We start from the raw sequence: 25,578 nt of genomic DNA, 5'->3' as shown, positions 1-25,578 counted from the left end.
GAATGCAAACATATTTCAGCACTGTGCTAGGCATTTTGACAATGATTACACTCACTACTAATGTAATAGAGGGCCAGATTTGATATTTACAACCAGAAGAGTGCCTGGCACATTATCCGTATTCAATAAATAACTGTTGAATTTATGAATAACTGCTTTATAAGGAAGGTTGATCCTGGGGCCCTTTAAGCAAAGTGATGAGTTTGGATGCTAAAAGGAGAGTTTAGGAGACTGGAAAGACCTAAACTGCTTTTAATGACAATGAGAATTTTAGAATTCCTGGGGGCAATCCAAAAGTAAGGGGGTGAGGACAAGTGAGGAAAAAAAGTCGGAAAGGAGTCAGAGAGATGACCTGAGGCTAGTGACTACCTGGGAAAGGACAAGAGACAATATTCAGAGAGCATTAAATAGCAAAGATAGCCAATATTCAATCTGTATTTGTTACCATTGATTATACACACACACACACACACACACACACACACACACACACACACATATGCTCTACCATCCATAAACTCCTTTTTTTAAAATTCAACTCTTTACATAAATAGTTTGTGTGAATGGATTTTGTGCAAATTAAAGACAAGTGGTGGTGAGAATAAAGGACAGAATCAAGAGGATTAACAAGCCAACCTACTAACTGAACCAATTAAATAAGAGCAGGGCTCACAGCCAGAGGTGATCTTGAGCATACAAAGCTCTGGGATTCTGAAGCAAAGGTGGGAGGGCTTTGGACTTTCACAGGGCATAAGTACATTAGAGCCAGTTCGTACAAGCTTGTGAGAGCCACTAGTCAAATTTTTAGAAATTTCTCCAGCTGGGTGATTTCATGTTGGTAGCTTCAAAATGGTCATGGTGGGATTGTTTACACCATGGAAATGAACAAATGCTAATTCAGTGCTATACTTTTTTCCCCAAGAGTGAGATTACCAGCACTCCATGGAAACTTACCCAGCTCTTAGGAAGCACAGGAATCCTAACTGACCCCTGTGTTAAGTAAAACTACAATTTATTTTCTGTGTCTGGGTTCTCAGATAAATAAAGGAGTGGGGAGCGGGTAAAGGAAGGATCTAGTAAACTAAAAGAGTAAGCTGTGCTGGCCAACAGGGCACCATTAGCCACATTTGGCTATTCAAATATAAAACTAAATAAAATTTAAAATTAAGCTTCTCAGTAGCACCAGTCATACTTCAAGAGTTAGAAAACGCATGTGGCTAGTAGCTACCATTTTCAACAATGTGGATATGGAACATTTCTATCAATACAGAATGTTTAGCTGAACAGTGCTCATAGACTATCTAATTTGAGAAACGTCACATTTTTCTTTCTAGGTTTCAAAATCCCCCAGTCATTGTGGTAAGGCTTCCTGGTGAGGCTGTAAACATCCTTCTTGGTCTCCTAATATTTGAGCAAAATATCTGATCATTATTGATTACATCTCTTTACTAACAGATCATGTGCTGTTTTTAAAAGGCTTCAGCCAGAAACTAACAAAACTCTAACATAAACCTTTTAATAACTTCCATGAATGGAAATTTTGTGGTAAAAATTTTAGGAGTTTAAGTAAAATAATACCATTTTTTAAAAAATTAAATTATAACGATAAATCAGAAAAAAATTTTAAAGTTTATATAATGTGAAAAACCATAAGAAGAAATAAAGGGCTTCCCTGGTGGCTCAGCGATTAAGAATCCGCCTGCCAATGCAGGTGACACGGGTTCGAGCACTGGTCTGGGAAGATCCCACATGCCGTGGAGCAACTAAGCCCGTGCGCCACAACTACTGAGCCTGCGCTCTAGAGCCCATGAGCCACAACTACTGAAGCCCGTGTGCCACAACTACTGAAGCCCACGCAACTACTGAAGCCCACGCACCTAGAGCCTGTGCTCCACAACAAGAGAAGCCACCGCAGTGAGAAGCCTGCACACCGCAAGGAAGAGTAGCCGCGCCTCGTCACAACTAGAGAAAGCCCGCACACAGCAACGAGGACCCAGCGCAGCCAAAAACAAATTAAAAAAAAAAAAGAAATAAAGAAAAAATAATAATTGTGATATTAGTAACTAGCTAATTTAAAATTTGACTGCTTCCAGTAGGCTAGAATGCAAAAATTGTCTAAAATGTTTAATAATTCTCTGAGTTAAAACATATCATTGTGTATGTTTATTTGATGGGGGATGGGGTTGGGGGATAAAAAAATCACATTACATAGAAAGTAGCACAGAAAAAAAGAGTAAAAGAGTTAAGAAATCAAGAGTTAATAAATAGTATTTCATGGAGGAATGTGTTTTAAAAAATAAAAATCTTTACAAAGTTTGTAATCTATGCAATGAGACTCTGAAAACATCATTTTAAGGGTTTTATCACATAGTGTTCAACAAATTCTCAGTGCTAAGGGCGCTGGTGGAAGTAATGGCAATAACATAAGCACCCCAGGCTGCTAAATCAGGGGTCTTGGAGCAAGAGCTGAGGGAGGGGACAGTGTGCTGAGTTGAAGCTTGGACACACCACTCTGCATTTGTTCCTAAAGGGATTATCAGAAGTGCTTCAAGTGCAGAGACTTGTACATACCTGTACTTTCTGACATCAAACCATCAAACTATGGGCACCACTTTAATTGAGACTATATCTGAAATAATAACTTGGTGACGTACCAGACAATACTGATTACAAAAAAAAGAAAAAGAGAGAATTTTCTTTTAAGAGTACAATGCTGTGACTTGAGATTACTTAGGAGTAACTAAAGCACTGAGAAAGAAGCATTAGTTCTTTCTGATACGACTGAATTGATGACTTCACAGACGTGAAAAAAGTAAATTCTGCAAGAATAACTAGGGCACTGTACGGAAAGCACTCAACAACAGACAGAGTAGTGTTTGATATAGCCAGCTGGCAAGTGAATATAGGTCCCAGCAAGCATTCTTCCACATAAAATTGTTATAAATGTTATTGACTTTGAAGATGTCCTGGCCTATTGTGATAGCAAATGTATCATAAAACATTGATGAGTCATGAATGAGCCTTCTACAAATAAAGAAATACGTAATAGTGCCACAATTCGATCTTTTTTATCAAGGATTAACTAAATCCAGAAACTCCCAAGTAATGGTGCAAGTCTCTACACATCCCTAGAGATCTCTGCCGGTGAAGAGTTGTTTATTATTGAGTTGGTAAGTAGAAGTCCAAAGGATTACTAGCTGTCCCTTGTATTCAGTCCATTCTCTCCCTTTTAATCACATATCACAAGGCACCTTTTCAAAAGATTTGCTACACATTCACCAAGTGTACATAATCTCTCTAATCTTCCAGTTCACTATCAGATAAAGAATTAAGGTTAATTTTACATGCCTTATTTGATTTTGGTGAACCCATGCTGGGTCTTTGTGATTAGCACTTCCCCTAGGTCACAATAAATAATCCTTTCCTAATACTTTCTGAAATATTGATCAAGGTTAACATTAAGGTTACAAGATCCTTTTTATTCAGAGTTTTAAAAAATTCTAGACCACTGAAGCATGATTAAAATGCAGAATAAGTACTATATAAGAAACCACTGTACAGGATCTGCAGGAGTACTTGGAAAATATGTGAGTTAAAGTATAAAAATTTTCACATTGCTCTGACAGTCTGAAGTTCACTGTTTAAAAGGGTACTTCCATGGACATATGTTGAATATTAGCAAGTAGTTGATGCTTTCCTGAGATTATTAATAGATAGTAAATGTATATGCAAATATCAGCTTTTCTTAAGTCTCAGAAAAATGAATCCTTGAGCACATATGCTGCGGAGATGAGTTTTGGTTGAATAGGAAATAAGAAAGTATACATGTGAGTTACATTTTAATACACATGTACATATTAGGGAAAAAGTCAACATAAACAAATTGAGTAATCTGCATAATAGTTGTACCAAAATTCCTCTCTTTAAGGATCCTTCTCCCAATTAGTAATGCAAGAATCTTTTGATCACTGCTGAAAAACCAGTACCTCAGGATAGCATTAATACTGATATCCTTCTCCTAAGCAAAAATATAATGACAATAATATAATTTTGCGCACATTCCAGTTTTGTATACATCTACGTACAAGAAACCTTAATTTATATCAAGTTCCTTTTTCAATAGTTACACGACTAAGAAGTAAAACTAGAGAGTTTTAATATCTATGGAGTTCTTTTTCATTCATTCATTCAGCAAATATGTACTGAGCATGTACTCTGTGCCAGATGCCACTCTAGGCTCTGGAAACATAGTGATTAAACCCCCAGAAGCTTGCCGTCATGGAGTTTTCAATTCTTCTTAGTAAAGCCCATGTTTGTTGGACATGCCAGAACAGTGCTTACTACAAAGAAGGTATTCAATCAAATGCGTATTGAATGATCCAACTAAACCATCTTTAGGAGCTACTTACTTTTTTCATACGTAACTTTTCCATGAAACAGAATCTGACCTTCAGAATGTCAAGCAGAATAAATAAGACTCATAATAATGATAAATACAGGAACTATGTATTGACTGCTTATAATATACCAGATACTGCACTAGGCATCTGACCTACATTTTCTCATTTAATTTTCACAAAAACCTCATGAAGTGAGAACTGTTAGTGTCTTTCCAGATGAGGAAACTAAGTTTTACCCATAAGGTCATATGGATGACCTTTATCCAGGCAGCCTGAGTCCACAACCCTTGAGATAAACTTCTATGTAACATTAAAACATAGTTATTTCTTTCCTATAAATTTAGTTATATTTATTTACATTTATTAGGTGAACACTATGTAAAAAAATCCACGTGCTAGCCAAATAATCACACTCCAACAATAACTACTACAATAAATAGAACACGATATGGTCTCTCGCTGGATTCAAGGGGATTATAGTCATATACTTAGGAAAGGGAGATGGCATGTCACTGATGAATATACATTAGATTCATTTCAACTGAATAAGAATTTGTCTAATACCCACTATGTGAATGGAATTACATATATAGACAAAAATAACTATCAGTTGGACTCAACTAAAAGATTGCAGGTAGCGCAGAATAGCATCAGCCACTATTTTAGCAGAGTTTCTAAATTCGTTCTAGTTTTATATGTACTCAGTAGATACCTTTACCTAGGGTGATGAGTATTACTGAAAGCTTCCTTACCCTTAGTCCTGAATGCTTTCATTTTTGCAAATACTCTGAGACTGATGTTCACAAGTGTGGCCATCAGATGGCACTAGCCTTTTCCTTTTCTGAAGAGAAGAATTTTGTATGCAAAATTCAGGGACTACAGTGTCACTAGAGGCAAGGGGACAGAGCAAGAGGCAAATTAAACGACTTTTCTAGCCAACAGAGGACATGACTAGTATGTTTATCATTCCTTCTCATTTTTTTTTTCACTTTTGTAATTGCTTAAACTGATCTGTACTCAGACCTTTTGAAAGCTCCCCACTGGACTTGGGATTAAAAACCTTTACAATCCAGGGCTTCCCTGGTGGCGCAGTGGTTGGGAGTCCGCCTGCCAATGCAGGGGACGTGGGTTTGTGCCCCGGTTCGGGAGGATCCCACATGCCGCGGAGCGGCTGGGCCCGTGAGCCGTGGCCGCTGAGCCTGCGGGTCCGGAGCCTGTGCTCCGCAACGGGAGAGGCCACGACAGTGAGAGGCCCGCGTACCGCAAAAAAACAAAACAAAACAAAAAAAACTTTACAATCCAGATCTCCACAGCTTGGTGATTTTACCTCTTATCACTCCCTCCTTGCTCATGCCATTCCAGCCGCACTGCATCTTTTACAGTCCCTTGATCTCTGGGACATTTTCAGTTACTCTTTCTTTCACATGGAACTTTTTCCACTGCCTTGTGCTCAGCTCACTCTTTAACTTCATTCAAATCTCTGCTCTGATAGCTGCTCCCTAGAGAGGGCTTCCAAACCACCCTGTGGAAATAGCACCTTCCTCTCTATTCCCTTACCCTCATAATTCTTCCTAGCACTTATCACTCAAAGATGTTATAACACGTACCACTTATTGTCTGTTTCCTTCACTAGACTGGGAAGTTCTATAAGGGCAACAGCTTGGTCTTTTCACTGTTACTGCCTAGCATCTAGAAGATTGACTATCATGGTAAGACTCAATAAATGAACACATAAACGAATGAATGAGTGAACGAACATCTAGAAAGAATTACAGAAATCATTTGTCAAGAGTGCAGATTTGCCTTGCACCAATGCCATCAACAGGTTTACTTTCTTTTATACCTGTTTCATTTTGATCTCTTAAAATTTGAAAATTTCTAAATTAACCTGAGGTAAGCAGGTTAAGCATACATTTCAGATGCAAGTATTGTTGGCCTAAACTCCTATATATGAAACTGTGGTTTTATTTTTACACATTTTTACAGATATTAAATTTTTTGACCCCATCACCAGCATCACCGAATCCAATTTGATTTTACTTTCAGCTGAGTCAGGAATGGCTGTCTTTAGGGATGAAAATTAGGCTTTATATTCTAATGCATGAAGGCTAGGAGGAGCAGTGTATATAAATAACATTGCATGAGGAGTTATTTTTGTGATTGTTTTGAAGATTGGAAATATGGTCATAGGGGTTCTTTTAATGTCTATATAAAGCAGAACCAAAAGGTCAACCAATGGGAAGAGAGAAGATTTTTTCCCTCATTCCCCCATGTATCTTTGCCCTTTTGTACTGTAAATTGCATAGGCTGGCATTTAAATGTGCAATGTCAAAGGCAAAGCGCTCGCCTTCAACCTATGCTAAAGGACAGCTGACAAGGGGCAGAAAGAAAAATCCTGCCAAGAGCTTTCAATGCTGAACTTGCCTATCGCACATACCGCCTCTCCAGTTTCTCATATTACAGTATTTACCTTCTGGACAAAAGTCGCCAGAGGAGCGAATTTTCTTCCAACAGAGCAACAGCTATATTCCACCTCTGAGACCAATAACCCCTCCTAGCCACCTCTGTTAAACAAAGACACCAAGGATGATGATCTGAACCATTTCGGCCCTTAAATCACGTTTGTAACAGCAGCTATTTTTGTCCAAGGCTATTTCTACATTCTGCTTATTTGGCTCTCACAAGTAAAATTACTCATCCAGGACTGGGTAGGTGTAATGCACAAATACAAGTGGAGTTCAGACACTAATAAGGACATGCTGTAATAATTTCGACCAGAGGCAACTTGTCATAATGGGTAGGGTAATTGTGGCAGTTATTTTCCTGGTCTAGGAATACAAGCCAGCTGGCAAGGAAGGGTGGATGCTCACACTATTGTCTTCCAGCAGCTCAGTAGGAAAGGGACTAAAAAAATCAGTTTGTGCTCACATCATCAAATATGTCTTCAGCTATTGTTCCACATATTGTGTGTGTTGTTTGTCTGTGGGTAGTCAAACCAAGCAGCTGACAGACAAGTTATTTAATCAAGAAGTTGCTAAATCCAATCATAAAGTTTAAAAAAACATTTAGCTTTAGAAAGAGAAATTAAGGATTATCTACCCAAGTTTTCAAATTTTTCTTTTTCCAGCTTCAAGGTAAATGATGATGATGACATTCTTCCATCACCAACACTGACACTCTAAAAGCAGTGATGGTCAAAGAGAAACCTCTTCATGCATGCCCAACTTCCACGGAGGTGCCTACTGAAATCTCGTGTCATTTGACAGAGTGTCCTCTCCCAAGATACTCCTTTCCCCAGGCTGACCCCCAATCTCAACCAAGAGCCATGGATGCTATTCCAACTCCTTGGTTTAAAAAGAAAAAGCAGAAGCCTGGAATGATGAGGGACTTGTTCAAGGTCATGCAGCCAGTGGCAGGAGTAGACCTCACATTTAGTCTTCCAACTGCCAGGAGAGTATTGTTTCATCGCTCATGGCTACTTCCTTCATGGGCCTTAATGAGTGCTTTCTTTATTTGGTGTTATGGACTGATGCTTATGCCTTCCCCCACCAAATTCATTATGTTGAAGCTCTAACCCCCAAAATGTTGATATTTGGAAATGGGGCTTTTGGGAGGTAATCAGGGTTAGATGAGGCCATGAGGTTAGGACCCTGATCTGAAGGGGTTAGTGCTCTTATGAGAAGAGACACCAGAGAGCATTCTCTCTCCATGTATATGCACTAAGGAAAGGCCATGTTGAGCACACAGTGAGATGGTGGCTGCCTGCAAGCCAGGAGAAGACTCAGAATGAAATCTACATTGCTGGCACCTTGATCTTACCTCATCACCTCCAGCACTGTGAGAAATAAATTTATATTGTTAAAGCCATCCAGTCTATGGTATTTTGTTACGGTAGCCCGAGCAGACTAATAGATACGGCAGCACAGAATCACCCTAGAATCACCTATGGGCCCCATACCAAGCCAGCTGAATCATAATTTCTCAGGGGGTGATAGAGTCTGGGGCTCAACATATCTAAATCTCTGGGAAAGTATGATTTAAAAACCTGCCTAGATGGGGATGCAATTGTCTATACTGAATATTTCTGAGAATGAAAGGGAGTGTGATTAATAACTATACCATTACAACAGATGCAAACTGATATGTATGTCTCCTTGCTCTTGAGTGATCCTGAAGCACCCCCTTGCTCCCAGTTGCTGACGATCACTGAAGCTTTGACCCCGGTTTTGAAATCAGAACAGAGTTCAAGTTCTGATCCCTTCTTGTATAAGCAGTAGGATCTTTTACTCTTGAAAAAAAAAAAAGAATATGTGATTCTCTTTGCTCATCTGTAAAACGTGGGTGGTAATTTTCGTCCGTTTGTCTTTAGTACCTGAGTGGTTAAAACATTATAACAGAAATGAATGTTGATGTGAATGGGCCAATCTCATATATAAAGGGGAATCCTGAAGTTTTAAGGCAATAATGCAAGCAATAATAATGTGTGGATATCAATGTTAATTTCTTTTCTCTTATGGCTTTAATATATAAAATTACAACTATCTCAAGCAACCTAATTTCTGTTGTGCTGCTTTTGGACAAATCATTTTTAAAGTCAGTTTTTATAGTTTTAAGAAAACAAATGGTTTCCATAAAGTTTAGAAGTGACTCTCCTTCTGTCATGTAATGATGGCAAAGGGTAGCAGCTCAGATACGAGTATCCTTTCAAGTCTTCTTTCCGGTTCTACTGTTTTTCTAGAGGAGATGCCATGACTTTTCTAACAGCAAAACTGTCTATTATTCTCTCAAAACAATTAACACAAAAACTTTTGAATTCAGTGAAGGTCAGAGGATTAATAGACTTTATCTGCAATGTGTTTGAGAAGCTAATTAAGACTCCACATACAGCAGAGGAGACTGGGAATACAATATTTAGCTTTTCTCTACATGACCACTGTGAGCAAAAGTGAATAGAGAAAGACAAAGTGATTTGCCTCACTGACAGAAGGCAAATCCTTTTTAAAGGAAATAAAACTAAAAATACTTCTCTTTGACAGAAGATGCTTCCTTTATTTATTGAACAAATGTATTCAGCATCTGCTTTATACTGGCATTATTCTAGGTTCTGCATGTTCAGTATTGAACAAAACAGATATGGTCTCTATTCTTTTTTTTTTTTTTTTCTTTTCTTTTTTTAGCTTAGAGGCAACCTGATTAACAAAGAAATCACATTAAAAATTAATGAAAAGAACTTTAATTGTGGTCAGCAAACGAGAAAAGGGAAATATTCTTTGTTTCCCCAAAACATTATTTAACAAAATTGACTTAAACAGCCAACTTATTGACATGAAAACAAGCGTGTTATTTAAAGTCATCATAACGAGAAGAAATCCATTTCCCTGTAATTATTTTATATTCATCTACTACAATATTCTTCTTCCAGTTAAAAGAGAGGAAATAACAGAGATCTCAAAATTCTCTGGGGAAGATTATCTGCTAAAATAATGTTTTAGCAGATACGGCTTTTTTGTCTTGCTCTGAACCTTGGTTGCCATACAGTGTGTCATTTTTCTTTATAGTGTTTTGAATGGCTATCTTCTCTGAATACATCATGTTGGGTCAGGTTCCCCCTTATCTCTCACCAGCACTATTTTAATAGATTTGAACTCTATAGTATTTATTAAGATCGTTTTCCAACTAGTATTTCTCTTGGTCTTTCCCACCTGGCAGGTTAATATTTGTATGCTATGTATACACACATACACATACATCATCATGTCAATCCCTTGTTTTTACACTTTCAGTGGCTCTCCATTATCTGCTAAATGAAGTGTCAGTTAGGTATGCCCTCAAAGCTAATAATCAGCTTCCTTTTTAATCAGTACCTGGCTTCCCAATTTTACTTCCCTTTCTTCCCCATTCTGCTCTCTCTCCATGCTTTATATGGACTTTTCTCCATCTTCTTTCCATCTAACCTATATTGCCCCTTTCAGGGGAACTCAGCCACCAGAGGGAAACACATAACCCAGTTCTGCCCACACATCTAGCATGTGACCCAAGTTTTGCCAAACAGTATATTCCCTGGGAATTTTGAGTTACATGATTTTCCTTGGGATTCAGTGTTTAAAGCCTTAAGCTTACAAAAAATAATCTTGCAACAAGGTGTAGAGAGATTACATGAGACTATAGGTAAGCTATAAGCTGCTGAGAGACGGAAAAAAAGAGATCAAGAGAGAAAGCCATGATAATATCCTTTATTCCTCCCCTTGGACTCCCAAGGAAAGTAATCCAATAAATTATAAACTAGTTTGAATTCATGATGAATCAAAATTAAAATTAAAATATTCCCCACAAAATAGTGGGTACTCCAAATATTTTTTAAATAATTAAATAATTCAAGTCCCCATGATCTTCACATGAAGATTGTAATGGCAAATCATTATTGCTCACAGTTTACACAAGAGTAATTTAAGATAAAATAGTTGAATAAAATTGTGCAAGGTTATGTAACAAAACTTAGACCTAACAAAAGAAGCATTTGATGTTTTCAGTACTTACTCCCTAAGGCTAAATTCTAGATTACAAACCCCTCTAATTTCCTTTGTTTACCTCAGTAATGCCAATCATCATAGGTTTTAACACCTCCTGGATCTATAATAGATAGTGCAAATTATAACAGAGAAGATATGTGTTTTCAAGGGGCTTCCAGGAAAAAAAAAATAGCAAAAAGACGTAACAGGAATCAAGTACAGATTATTATGTAACAGAAAGGATAGTGAACTCTTTCTAACTGCAGTTACTTGAGAAGCTAATACACGTGAAAGCATTATGGGATGTTGTATTATCTCTAATTTGTCTTGGGCTGACTCACTGTGTTTATTAATAGTTTGGAGAGAGAAACATGTTGTTAATTTTATATTCCAGCTATAAAATGACATCTTTTCAAGTTGAAAATCAAAAAGAAAGGCAGGTTTAAACTCATAATAAAATTAAAAGAATCATTTGGGTTTGTTTTCTATTTTATTTATAAAATAAAACAAATGAGAGTCACTCCTACTTTTAAAAAGAAACAATTTAAATTACATCAACACGATGTTTTCTGGCAAGCAAGTGCTGAACAGACAAATATAGTTTCCTTTCTAAGTCTGGTTAAGTATATACATATTGTTTTCCACTCTCTAAAGCAGACTACCATAAAACAAGCACTTAAGAAATATCAGAGAAAAATTATTTTCCTCTTATAAGAATTCATGCAGCAACCTGAGATCCATCAAACACAAAATCCTTGATACAATTTATCTACCTGCTTGATTTGATAGCTTTTATAATGCTATACCTATTCTAAATCTGTATGGAAATTTCATTTGGTAATGAACATATAGGTTGGAAATAACAGAATCCCAGCATAAACTAACTCGGACAAACAGAGGAATTAACTAAATGATATAACCTAATGGCAGGAGGTCAGGGGATGGTAGTTTCCAGGGACACGTGGATCATAGGGTTGAAATACCATTAAAATTCTACCTTCATCCTTTGCTTCTATGTGTCAGCATTATTTTCAAGATGGGCTGTCACAACAAGGGTGTAAACATAACCAATGACATTTCCTGGACTCACACTACCTAAGCTGACCACCTTAAAAGAAGAGACCATCTTTCTTTTGTCCTTTGTAAAATGTCCATGGACAAGACTCTGGTTCAGCTTGGATCATGCATCCACACTCATGGGTAGAGTGGCAGGTACATCAGTGATGATGATATGAACCCTCATTTGAGCTATGTGATCAAAATTAAAGGGGAGAATCATTCACCAAATGAGCAGGGTGAGAAGAAAAGGTTTAAAATCGTGGCTTTTTTCATCTGCATTATATTTTTACAGGCTCTCTACAAGTAAGGAAGAATAACTCATACATTAACTGGCTTTCTGTCTGTGATTGTATTAAAACCACTTGCTAGCTAAAAGACATCACATGTTGATTGTAGCTGTCTTTTTGACAAAAACTTGAGTGAAGCTAAAATTCAATTGAAACCACAAATTAAAATTTGCACATACTTATAAAACCAAAATGCTGAAACTGTTGGAAATGAAAGAAATTTATTCAAAAAGCAAATGATTAGAAATGGCAAGAACATGTGGTTAGAACCTCAAGTTAATGACCTTGCTGCACAAAAGGGCTGCCCTGGAGTTATCAGCAGCCATCAGTTCATGAAGCCTTTTACAGCACTGTGGAGACTTTAGATTTTACTCTGAGTGAGATGGAAGCCTCAATAAAGCTTGAAGCAGAGGGAGGTAGGATCTCCATTGGCCTGCGTGCCTCCACAGCTATAACGTGTTCAGCCCCTTTTGACCATGTAGTATGAACAAGAAATAAACTTTGTCAAAGTTGCTGAAAATTTTAGGTTTTCTGTTGTTGTTGTTATTGTTGTTACAGTATGACCTTGCCTACAGAAATAAGAGATGATGGTAACTGAATGAGCGTAGTTCTTAAAGATAGTGAGAAAGGGTCCTCTATGTCAAAGGTGAAGGTGACAGGATTTAATAGTAGGGTGAGGAAGAGAAATAAAGGAGTCACTAGTGATTAGAGACATTTGTGCCTAAGCAGAAAAAAGAATGATATGGTCATTTATGGATAAGAGGAAGATAGCTGAGTGTAGGGAACACATTCTAGGGTATGTGTATATGAAAATTTGAGTTTGTTTTTTATAAACCATATTAATTTGGGGATGTCTAATAGATATTTAAATGGGGATGTGGAATATGAAAGTGGATAGATGAGTGTAGAGTTTAGGGAGATATCAGAACTGGAGACATACATTGGAGACTCATTATCTTAAAGATGGTATCAAAACCATGGGACTGTATGAGGTTACATAGGAAGTGAATACAGAGAAAGAGACATAGGATTGAGCCCTGGGTTGCTTCCATTTTTAGATGCCAGAAAGAAAGGGAGGAAACAAGCAAAGAAGACCAAGAAAGAGTGACCAGAATGTTAAAAGGAGAAAGTATTGTCCAAGAGGCTGAGTAAAGAAAGAGGGATCAACTGTCAAATGCTCTTGAGTACTGAGAATTCACATTTGGATATGGTATTGTGCAGGTCAGTAGCACCCTTGACAAGAATTGTGTGGGTTCAAAAGCCTAAATACAGTGAGTACATGAAAGACTGGAAGAAGAGTGTAGAAAACCCATAAAGAGTTTAGCTCTAAAGGGGATTTGAGAAATGGGACAATAATCTGAGACAAACTGCCATCAACAGGATGCGTGTTTTAATATATAAGAGATGTTATAGGGCTTCCCTGGTGGCTCAGTGGTTGAGAGTCCGCCTGCCAATGCAGGGGACACGCGTTCGTGCCCCGGTCTGGGAAGATCCCACATGCCGCAGAGCGGCTGGGCCCGTGAGCCATGGCCGCTGGGCCTGCGCGTCCGGAGCCTGTGCTCCGCAACAGGAGAGGCCACAACAGTGAGAGGCCCGCGTACCGCAAAAAAAAAAAAAAAAAAAAAAAAAAAAAAAAAAAAAAGAGAGAGATGTTATAGCATGTTGTAGGCTACTGGGAATGACCAGTAGAAGAAGTCAAAATGAATTTGCAGAGGAAAGAATTGCTGGAGACACATCCCTGAGTTAGCAGACGGAAATAGCATATTGTGCACAAGTGAAAAAATTGTTCCTGTAAGTATGAACATTTTAATGTATTGTATTGTATTGTATTGTATTGTATTGTATTGTATTGTATTCAGCCAAGAAGGCAGAGGCCATAAGGAGATGAATGAAGAATGTCAGTGGATTCCATGGTCAGAGCTCATGAGATCTGTCTTCTAATTTTTATTTTCTAAGGGAACGAGGAAGCAAGGTATTCAGCTGATAGAGAAGGGTGAAAAGGTGAAGAACAATTGTAAAAAGGGGAACAGGGAAATAGTAGCCTCAGAAAGGAGAGAGTGAACTCTTAGGTTTCTATTCCTAAAAAGTAAGAGAATCACTTGGCAGCGCCATTTCAGAAGACTCTGTTTACTTGAAAAATGTCCACCAAGGCACTGCATATGAGGAATAGTAGAGCAATAATAACAAGTAATATAAATTCCTAGTAATATAAATGTAAATGTAAATTTAGTGAATATACTTATTTTTAGGGAGAAGAGGGCCTATTTCATCTATTCTTTGATAAACTTATTTCACATGTTCAATGCCATGTTTGGTTTTTTTTAATTTGTCCTTTGATTTGTATAACTTGAGTACCTACCCACCTCTACATCACCATAGTATCTTTCAGGACAATTATTTTTATCTGCCTCTGCTTCTGATGTATTTTAGCATTAGTTTTTTCAATCGTTCATCTTTTTGACTTTATGTTCTAAGATTAATAGAGCTAACAGGACTATAATTGACTAAGATAATTGCTCCACTTTTTTCCTGAAACTGAAATCATTTCTGGAACAAAAAAAAGCTTCTTTTGATTACGGAAGTATTATATATGCTCCTCCATGCCTCCTTCATAAGTAACAGACAAACTTCCTAAAACATAATCACAATTCTTATTTTCCAGCCTGAAAACTTTTGCTGTCTGAAAGCTTTTTTCCCTGACTTTTGCATCGTAAGTAATTGTTGTACTGTCTCTTCTACTTTAAGCTCATTGTCATTGGAGTTTTCCTTCTGAGATGTTTCAAGGTATTTCTTTACCCTGAGGGCAATTAATCATTTTTCAATATATGTTATATATTTTATTTCCTTTTCTCATAGTGTCCTGGGTTTATTCAGACATTAATAAAACATGCTCTGATTAGATTCAGAATAATGTTTTATGCTACAGTAGATAGACAGTAGAAAGAGTGTGAATTTAGGTTATATACAATTAAAGACAGTGAACATTTACTCTGGAATCAACTCTTGACAAGTCTTTTTTTTTTTTTTTTAATCAGCTAGGAGTTTGACAAATGGCCAAATTAAAATCACAATAATAAAAAGACTTCATTTCAAAAGTTAATCCAGACATCAGTTTCATTTAGCCTGATATTTAATTTTGGAAAAATACAGTCTTATAAGTCTCCTTAAATTTAATATAATTATTCTTCTTATAGGATTAAATCTCAGGGAGATACCCACTCTTCTGCTTGAACACTTGGAATAGTAGACTTCACTGACTGAAAAGATTCCCTATATAATCTTGAACATTCCATAGTGTCTTTTAATTTCAACTATTAAGTCCCAACCCTCAGGGATAATAAAGAGTAAGTACACCTAAATAAGAGGGTACATCAAAGTTATAAACATGTTGATGCCCACCCTGGTTTCTCATTTCCATATTACATATCTACATATCCAAAGTACTCCCTTCTGAATATAATCTGGTTTATTTAAAAAAATCTTTGCTTAAATTAAAGACTCTCATCCAAGTGAGAGTCTAAAACTACAAGGTATAGTGGAAAAGATTTCACTCTTCACTCTAGTCCATAATTTTTTTTTTTTTGCAGTACGCGGGCCTCTCACTGTTGTGGCCTCTCCCGTTGCGGAGCACAGGCTCCAGACACGCAGGCTCAGCGGCCATGGCTCACGGGCCCAGCCGCTCCGCGGCATGTGGGATCCTCCCGGACCGGGGCACGAACCCGCATCCCCTGCATCGGCAGGCGGACTCCCAACCACTGCGCCACCAGGAAAGCCCCAGGACCATAATATTTTGATTAATGAAATCTGCAATTTCATTTGCTTTTGGGGGGCCTACATTATATTACATTATCCTATGTTGAGTTGCTTTTCTAAAATACTTAAGTAGTTTCACCATGGATGGTAGCTAAAAAAGTTGTCCCTTATACTATTCTGTAAATAAATTTTTAAAAAATGACTGCTTGAAAAGAACTCTTACGTTGTTGGGGTTTTTTCCCATGTAGTAACAACTCCATTTTATTGTGATTTTATTATACTAATTTAACTTTGAGGGAATCAACTTCACCCTTCCAATTTCAGTCCAAATATGTTGGACAAAGTTTATTTAATTGTTCTGCTTAAAAGATAGGACCTATGGCCTAAGCTAAGACAATCAGATTATTCCTTTACTCTCACCACAAACGTTAGCTCAGGAACCGGTCCACAAGGACCAATATGACTCAATTCAGGTTTTCTGTTTGAGCTCTCAGGAAGCCAATCTATTCTTTTTCTCATAGGACATGAATAAGAGAGGATGTAGGGCAGGCAGTATCTGATATGGCCAATTTGCAATCACATGGGCCAATATCAAGGAAACAGAGTCTAAAAGTGAGGAGAGATAAATCTCATCCTAATGATATCATTTGACCCCTGAGTCAAATGAACTCGAAGACACTTTACTCTAGAACTGTATTTGGATAAACCAACAAATTCCTTATTTTAGATGGTCTGCCATTTGTGAAAGCAAATATCTTCAGTGATAAAGCACTGTTAAAATTTTATGAGTTCCAGTTTCCAGTCTGTTTAAAACTATGTTAAATGCATCTAGGTCAAATACCTTATTACATAAGTCTGTAGCATCCCTGTTCTAAATTTCTAACAGATACCAATCTACCAAAAGAGACACAATTTCTAGACTCATGCCGTGATCTTAGTGTGAGCCCTTGTACATGCTCTATTGTGATAGTGGACATGGTATATTATAAATGTCTATTTGCCTCTTTTCTAAGGTCTTTGAGAGCAAGTGCCATGTCTTTTATACTGACCTATCTCCAATATTTAGCAGATTTACTTGCAAATGTTATGCACTTATTAAATATTTGTTGAGTGAAAGAAGGAAAGCATAATTTCTACAAGAAAAAAGAGAATCAGACTTATAGTATATGTTCTTTATTTCCTCCTTTCTTATTCCTGTCTGCAATATGATCTCAAAGGAATTAGGGAAAAAAAAAGAAAAAAGAAAAGAAAAGAAAAGAAAAAGACACTAAGGCAATCTACAATCGGCGTTTCCTAGAGTTGGAAAAAAAAAAACGTTTGCAGGTTGCTAAAGACAGCGAGCTTTATTTGGTGAACTTCGTACTGACTTTGCTCCATCACTAACTGGTAAGCATGGCCAAGATACTTAACTGCTCCAATCCTGAGTTTCCCTTTCTATAAAATGGGCATTATAATACCTACCTCAAGAGTTGTTGTAAGTATTAAATGAGAACACAGTGGATAAATTTAACTGTTATTACTATGACTTTAAAATATCTTGATAAAAAGAATTCATATTGGCACGATTTGCTAAATTATTTTTAAAATACGCTTTTGGAATCCCAGGAGAGGCTGGAATTGAAGGAGATATTATTTGGAAATTTTTTAAGCTTTACTTTTACTGAAAGAAAAATCTTGTAGGCTTTTAGGATACAGAATACAAAAAAATTACTGGATATTTTGCTTCTATATGCTTAAATGTATATCTCAGGCCACAAGGGATACTCAGGCTATGTAATTCCCCAACAAATTGGTCAAAATCCTCCCATCTATTAAAATTTTAAAAAAAGAAAAACTTGTTTCTAATATCTCACTTCCTGTACCACTCTGTGTAATCTTCTCATTAAAATTTAATTTACGGTGTTTGCAAAAGACCACTTTGCTTTAACGTTAAATTATTTTGTTTCTTTTTTTTTTCAGAAAATACTTCATTCTGAATATAAACTGCAATTAAAATAATTTATCTAATACGGGTACAGGAAATACTTAAATATCATTATGGATGCATACAGGGAAGAAATAGTCATAGTCTATTTACTCATTCTTCCTCATATGTATTTCAATCCTCCTTGTTGAAAATACTTCACAAATCATAACACAACTCCCTCATACTCAAGTATGAGGGCTGATTTTGTTTCTGTCTTCAGTGAGAGGGCAGTCTGGATTCTCCATAATAAGCATCAAAAAGACTATTAAAATAGTCACTTTGTATACTAGTTTACTTTTTCCAGGCCTGAATAATTTTTAATATGAACATTTTCCCTTTCTGAATTTTAAAATGTATTTAAAAATTCTTTTTTAAACCAAATGCCTTTATGTCCTTTCTGCATTGAGCCCAAACACACTTTTTCATTGTTCAAACCCAAAGCTAGAACATGGGGGATTATCTCAGAGATCCCACAGCACATTATGACATTAAATCCCTTTTACTATCTCTGAAGCATTTTAGCTTCTATCCGGCTAATCCAGATGTGATATAAGAGGTAATCAAGGATCACAGTAAGTAACAAGTCAGCCGACTTTGCTGTATTGTTTCATTACAAAATCACTTACCCTCAAAAGAATAAGCAACTATTGTCTTACATGATTTCTATGACTAAAAAACACTTGAAAATGGATTCTCTTGCCTTCAAAGAAATTCAAGCATTGTAAATGTTTTTAATATAGTCAAGCTGCCATCATCTGAACTCTGACTTGCAGTCTAGTCTATCTGGGAACTAAAAGCTAACTTGAAAGTAATCTACCGTTGCCCTGTAATTTTGGAGCGCCCCGAAATCAAGGCTTGGAATTACTAAGTAGATTAGGTCCTATTTGTGCCAAATTCCCGACTATTTACCTGTTGAACAATTTTTTAAATAATTTCATCTAGAATATACATTAATATAATTGCCCAATATCAGTAAAAAGTGTGTGAAATACCTGTATATTATAATTGATATTAACTGGGAGATTACCACAGAATATGTAGAATCCCCCCCAAAATTATTCTAGATTTCAAAGTGTCTAACAAATAATGACAAGCTGATGCATTTGTCAAATCTTGCCCAAATGCTTATGTACAAAATTCAAATACAAGATAACTTTCTACAATCAAGTGCTTTTCAAATAGAAAAAGATGGAATGAGCATAAAAAGCTATAATCTTCTCAAAATACAAGTTTGGAAAACAGAATTTTACTCTTTTAAACTGAAACTTAACCATGAACACATATGAAAGATACTATATATTATCTTGCCAATTATATCTGTACATATAAATATTTCAAAAAGTTACTTTTAAATACAAATCAATGTATTTTCATGGTCTGTAATCTGCCATGTAAATTACTTTGAGCTCTAGTAGCTAGAACAACTTATTACAAAAGTTTTATAAAGTAAAACATGATAGTCTATGTCTGGTAGGCATAGAATTTAATGATATGTTCAAAGCTATAAGCCTCTATAAAGGATTTTTTGCAATTTCTCAATGACAAAAGAAGATCCTATATAGAGGAATCAAGTAGCTAAAGGTTTCAGTTTGTTCAGGATTTAATAGTATCTGCCCCATACAGTAACTGAAAATATTCTATGGTAATAGATATGATTGTGTCATTTAAACAGCACAAGCTTCATGAGCTTTATACTGGATTAATCTGATCTGGTTAACTTATCGCCACAAAAATATTTTAGTGTAAAGTTCTCATGGGGTATTTTAACTGAATGAATGATTCTTTAAACACATTGCTACAATACATTCACAAACTTACCTTTTGCCTTTAAGTGAACATCAACAACACTTAGATATATCTTTTTCTAAAATTGAGCCTTTCAATTCAGAATGTATTTAGTATTGGAGTTTTAGTTTTATCACAACAGCCTCTTAATCTTATATTGTATATCTTTCTAAGATGATCTAGACGAATTCCTATTCATAACTGGAAAACACCAACTTTTTACTGTTGGAGTGTCTGTGCTGTTATCTCAGAAAAATGCAGATTATTTTTTCCCCCATGAGCTCATCAAACAATGAATTCTAAATTATCTCTTACATTTCCACTTATACTTCATCCCTTTAAGCATCAATCTCTCACATTCTGTTTATGTTTATCATAAATTCACCTTCCAAAGCAAAACTAAACAAAAAAGACTCTTTATTCCTTATACAGCCACACACACACCAAAAAAGAAAGAAATTCACTACTTTCTTCTCATTTTTGGATTTCCATTCCAATCTGGCTTTATCTCTTCTCTGTGCTTGTCTTTTCTGCCCTCACATTACTACTTCTAAGTAATATTCACCAAGTTGATAACTTCTTGCTTCTTGAAACATACATTTCTGAAATCTCTATTACCAAACTCCTTTGCTTTTCCTTTAACCTCTCTAGCAATTCCTTTCAGCCCCTCTTACTTGATTTTCCATTATCTAATGTCTAGATGTTGGAATTCCCCAGGTCTTGATTCTGTATTCTATTCTCTTCTTCTTCTGACACAATCTCTCTGGGTGATCTCATCTACTCCCAGAACAATAACTGTGATCTATATGGATAACTCTCTCTATGGATTCACTTCAGAATCTCCTCTGAGTTCCAGACCCATATCTCTAATTGACTGTTCAGAGTATGTGGCTGTGGATTAATGTCCTGTCCCTGACATTTACTACCTCTCAATTTTATAATGAGGGTTACAATAGCTTATTTCCTGATTTATCATAAAGATTGAATGAGTTAGTATGTGTAAAGCACCTAAAATAGTTCCTGATACAAAGTTTGGACGATTCATCACATACACCTGAAACAACACACTCAAAAGGAAGCTCTGAATTTTTTCCATCACAGCTGTTCCTATATAGGCTTCCCTATTTCAATAAATGACACCACCTTTTCATTGGTGCACCTATTCTCTTTTCTCCCTCTAACCTATTATCTAAATGAGAACATACTTGTATTAAACACAAATCAAAATATTTTCTCCACTGCTGATACCCTTCAAGAGTTTCCCATTACAATTTTAATAAATTCAAACACCTGCACATGTCCCTGCATATCCTGACCCCTTGTATGTCTTCTCATACAAATCACACATATACACATACCACACACACATACACATACCATATTCACACATCACACAAAGATGTCCCCACCAATGGCTGGATCCTTCCAATACATCCAATTCCAATTTAAATGTCTCTGAGAGAGCCTGCTGTAACAAGCTTTCTATCTAAATAGCTCGCCGTCCCCACCTATTGTTTCCATTGTCGTTGCCCCAAATTTGTTTCCTCCGTGTCCCTTACCCCGAGTTGTCGACATTATGTCTTCTTAGTCACTGTGTGCCTCCCGTATCAAACTGCAGGTCTCGTTAGAGTAGGGCTTATGTTGGTTTATCGACCTTTAAGTGTACTCACCCCCTAGCACAATATAATAGGCATTTAGTGACTATTTCCCGTAGGAAAGCATGCAAGAATAAATGAATGAGTGAATTAGTCCTTTTCTAGCAGCTTATTTCAGAAAAGCTAGTCTGGTTTTTCAGGATCCTTCTTATCATTTATACTTTTATTTAGCTAATTCTTGGGGGAAAAATCATGCTGCTACAGTTTAGGTAAAGAACAACATAAACTACATTTGTGTGTCTTTTGAGCACTTTAAATTGCCAAATTGTATCATGTTGCTTGATTGAGCCATCTTTTTCAACTTTTCGGGGAACTCAAAGATAGGTTTAGTCATTGTACAATTCAGGTCTTCAAAACCATTTCGGATATGAATTTTATCTTCTAAAACGTTTCTGAAAGTGTCTTTATTATAGATACCTTGGATAGCCTCTTTCTACTTCCATTCTACCCTCCCTCCAGTTGGAAAAATTGCAATGCCAAAAACCTGTCTTCTAGACTCCCAGCATGTTTAATTTCATCATTTAGATGCACCTATAGGAGACTGAAAAGCAGGAATGCTTTAGCAAACAAGGTCGCTTTGATGGGAGTAAGTGGCTGAGGCTGGCCTCAACATTTTCAGTATCTAGTCTGTGGGTGCAAAGAGGCAGGTGTGGAGGCAGCTTTAAAGAACAAAGCAGCTTCCTGGCCAATGGATAGTCCTGGGTGCTCAATAATCCAGTGTAGTCCCCTGACATCAATCCTTCTAGTCCTTTCAACAACTGTGTGTGCATCCAGTTCCCTGTACAGAAGTCTCTCTGCTTATATCATCTAGAGTGGTTTGTATATCTAGCACGGAAGTCTGATACAAACATAGGAACATGTTTTTTAAAAGTTTTTATTTCCTTTCTTGTTTGTTTTTTTTTCTCATAGCATTTCTTCAGGGTAAAACATACCTCATAACATTGTAAAAATATCTTGGTGATTTTTTTTTTTTCATTTCTCTCGATGTTTTTAAACGACATATTTGGGCTTTTTTTTCACCATGGACAATTTCAAATATATACAAACAAGAAATTATTATAATGAATCTCAGTGTACCACTTACCCAATTGCAATTCATGGACTGGCGATTTTATATCCTATAAAACCCCACCCACATTTTCCCTAACAGATCACTACCAAAGTGTGATTTACAAGTTTCATGCAGCAGAGGCTCTTTTATCAAACCTTAGAACTTAAGCCTTAGATTCATTTGCACCTATATAATAATAAAATATAAATATAGTAAAATAAAATAATAATATAACATATAAATACATTATATGTTCTATAATCATAAATAATATGAGTTATTATAAATGTAATAAAATGCCATGATAAAACCCATATATTAAATAAGCATCTAGGCATATTTTACATCTTGTAAATTTGCTACTATTTGGGACTACAGTAATGATATCAGATGTTCTGCCATATACCTCTGACTACTTTAGGAAGAAACAACATATGTATCACGGCTCTTCAAGATTTCAGGTAATTCTCAATTTTCTCGCGTAACCTCTAGAAATTTTTACTACTTTCATAATAAGTTTCAAACTGGCTATTTCTAAAGCATATTGCTCTCACATGAAAATATAGTTGGAGAATTATTAAACTCTATAAAGAAACATGAGTTAGAAATCAACACTAATTGAATCTCTCTGTCTGTCTCTCACACACACACACACACACACACACACAATTTTGAGTATTTGGAAATTAAGAGCTTGCAAACTAATAATTTATGCATATTTTAATCAGGAATTTGAACTGATTTGTAAGAGCCAATGGTTTTGTGTATTTGAAAGTAAAAATGACATATAAACAAACTGAAAACTGATTCCAAGAAGGACAAGCTTGTTTTTCAACACTTGCTGAGCAGCCCTCCCCTGATGTGCTGTGCAATCACCCAGTTCAGTCTCTGCTTCAATGGCTAAGCACTGGCCTTGCAGGAAGGGATATTGGCATAATCATTCCTCTTGCCAGTGGTGCACAATCTCACTCTGACATGACTGCTGGGCTAATATCACAGGTCTCCCAGTAGCAGAGAAGTATCAGATTTTCCCATCATTCTCTGAACAGAAAAGTGTTGTGCCCTTCCCCTCAAAAACAAAATTCAAATCAAAACAACCACCACACACACACCATTGTGTTTTGCCAAAAGCATTTTTCATGATTTTGCATTTTCACACCTATGATAAATACTTTGACAATTACAATTCAAAACTTTCCTCTGCAAATACTTTAGTAAAACTGATGGCCCAGGAAAAACTTGTTTCTCTTTAGCACTCAATCATATAGCTGTCACAGATACAATGACCCAAGCAACCAGTTTCTCAGCATGATCACGTGGTCAGAATTGTGTTTTCACTTTCTTATGATAAGATACATATTTCACCAGGAGAATAAAGAATGTTTTAAATAAACAAAATAAATGAATTTTCAATAATAAAATTAATAACAATTCCAATGCAAAGTAATCAGTAATCAAGTCCCAAACTCAAGAGAACACATGGCTGTCTCTTCCTGGATATTTTATGAGCCATGCAATCATGTAACTCTCAGTAGTTTACAATATTTTTACCCCACTAATAGCATGATGTAGGGATTTCCTGTAATTCCTATTTGCTGCTTACTAAGAGTAATCAATGTCTAGTTTGCCATCTTATGACCTTCCTATTCAGCGTCCTTCACCACATTTTTTTTCCAACGTATCCTATTACTTCCTAGGAAGGGAAGTTTTCACTAATGGCATCCAGCCCAGTCTGCTCTCTCCACACCATGTCCTACCTTGAAGCTCTCTTCAACTTCACCTTCATTTAAGCTTACCTATTGACTCAGTTTCTATGACAATGTTTTCAGCTTATTATCACACAGGGAAGATCTAGAAGTCTCATTCACGTTAAGTGTTAATAGCTGAGAGGAATTCATTTGTTACCCCATGCACACAGGCCCTAAGAGATTTGCATTTTAATAGAGGACAATTCTTTCATAACTCAAAGGAATGGAATATCTCTAATGGTGGAATTTCAAGCATCACTGACACTAATGGAGGAAATATTTGGGGTGAAAATACTTATCACCAAACCATAATACTTGAGACAACTACATATCTTTTCACCTAGATTTAAGCTTAACTTGAATAAAAGCAGATATTCATGCTTGAACAAGAGTAAAAGCAGAACTAAATTTAAGGCAAAAATCTAAGCTGTTTCTTAATGGAATGCATTATTATCTTTGCATTCTTTGCTTCTTATCTTTGCAAAGTGAAGTTATACCATGTATAACTCAATTTCATTATGTCTTGAAAAAGATGGCCTTAAAGTTCTCTTCACCTTCACCAAACTTAGACAGGCATCTTCTTGTCCTTTGGCTCCTGATCTCCCTTTTCTTAGAGCATTTACTTTAGAAAACTTGTACTTGTAAATTCTCTCTCTGATCTTTCAAGATATAAATTTTCTTAAAAGCCTCCTGCCAGTTTTACAACCCATGTGTGCCTTTCTCAGAGGCCTGGGAGCCGCCCCTTTGAAATGTAATCATCAAGAAAGAGAGTACTTCTATCTCCCAGTTTCTGTGGGAGGGTAGGAACCTAACTCCCTTGGGTGCCTTGCTCCAAGTTGTAAAACTACACTCTTGACATGAAAATAAGAGAAAGTTTTCTCTTCTTTTGAGTAAGGCCAATCAGCAAACACAGATGGCCTACAATCCTCCCACCCCTTTCCAGATCTTAAAAACTCTTCTGCTTTTTGTTTCAGTGAAATTGAGTTCAGAATGAGTTCTGGTCTCTCTCCCCTATTGCAATAGCCTTGAATAAAGTCTGCCTTGCGTGTTTAACTTTGTCTAGTTCAAGTTTTGCTTTGACAGCCTGGACATGGACAGACTTAAGTACCTATATTCAATTTGTTTACATTGCCCCAAGATTCCTTTATTAACAAACATCCTGAACATAATCTGACTAAGGAAGCAAAGGAAGTACAATACCTTTTTTCTTTACATCCATGGCAGTTTCCTTCTCAGTTTTCATTTTGACATCTTCTTTTTCTGGTAGTAAAATGAGAAAATTATAAACATCTGTTTAATTATCATATATTTCAGGGCACATTTTACTGCCATTAACATCCAATTCACCTTGTATAGAGTGATTCT

General features: G+C 36.4%; 1 protein-coding gene across 1 annotated transcript in view; it reads right to left on the bottom strand.

The window, feature by feature from the left end:
- The window catches only part of TRDN (triadin), a 380,477-nt gene that overhangs the window by 163,814 nt on the left and 191,085 nt on the right, over positions 1 to 25,578 (bottom strand). The window contains exon 12 of the mRNA XM_069541367.1: positions 25,414 to 25,473. Within this exon, the coding sequence (XP_069397468.1) occupies positions 25,414 to 25,473 (60 nt within the window). The remainder of the gene's footprint in view (positions 1 to 25,413; positions 25,474 to 25,578) is intronic.

This window comes from Delphinus delphis, chromosome 14, assembly GCF_949987515.2.
Source record: "Delphinus delphis chromosome 14, mDelDel1.2, whole genome shotgun sequence".
Classification (NCBI taxonomy): Eukaryota; Metazoa; Chordata; class Mammalia; order Artiodactyla; family Delphinidae; genus Delphinus; species Delphinus delphis.
The sequence above is the reverse complement of the archived record's forward strand: the minus strand, read 5'-3'. Positions and strand labels throughout refer to the sequence as shown.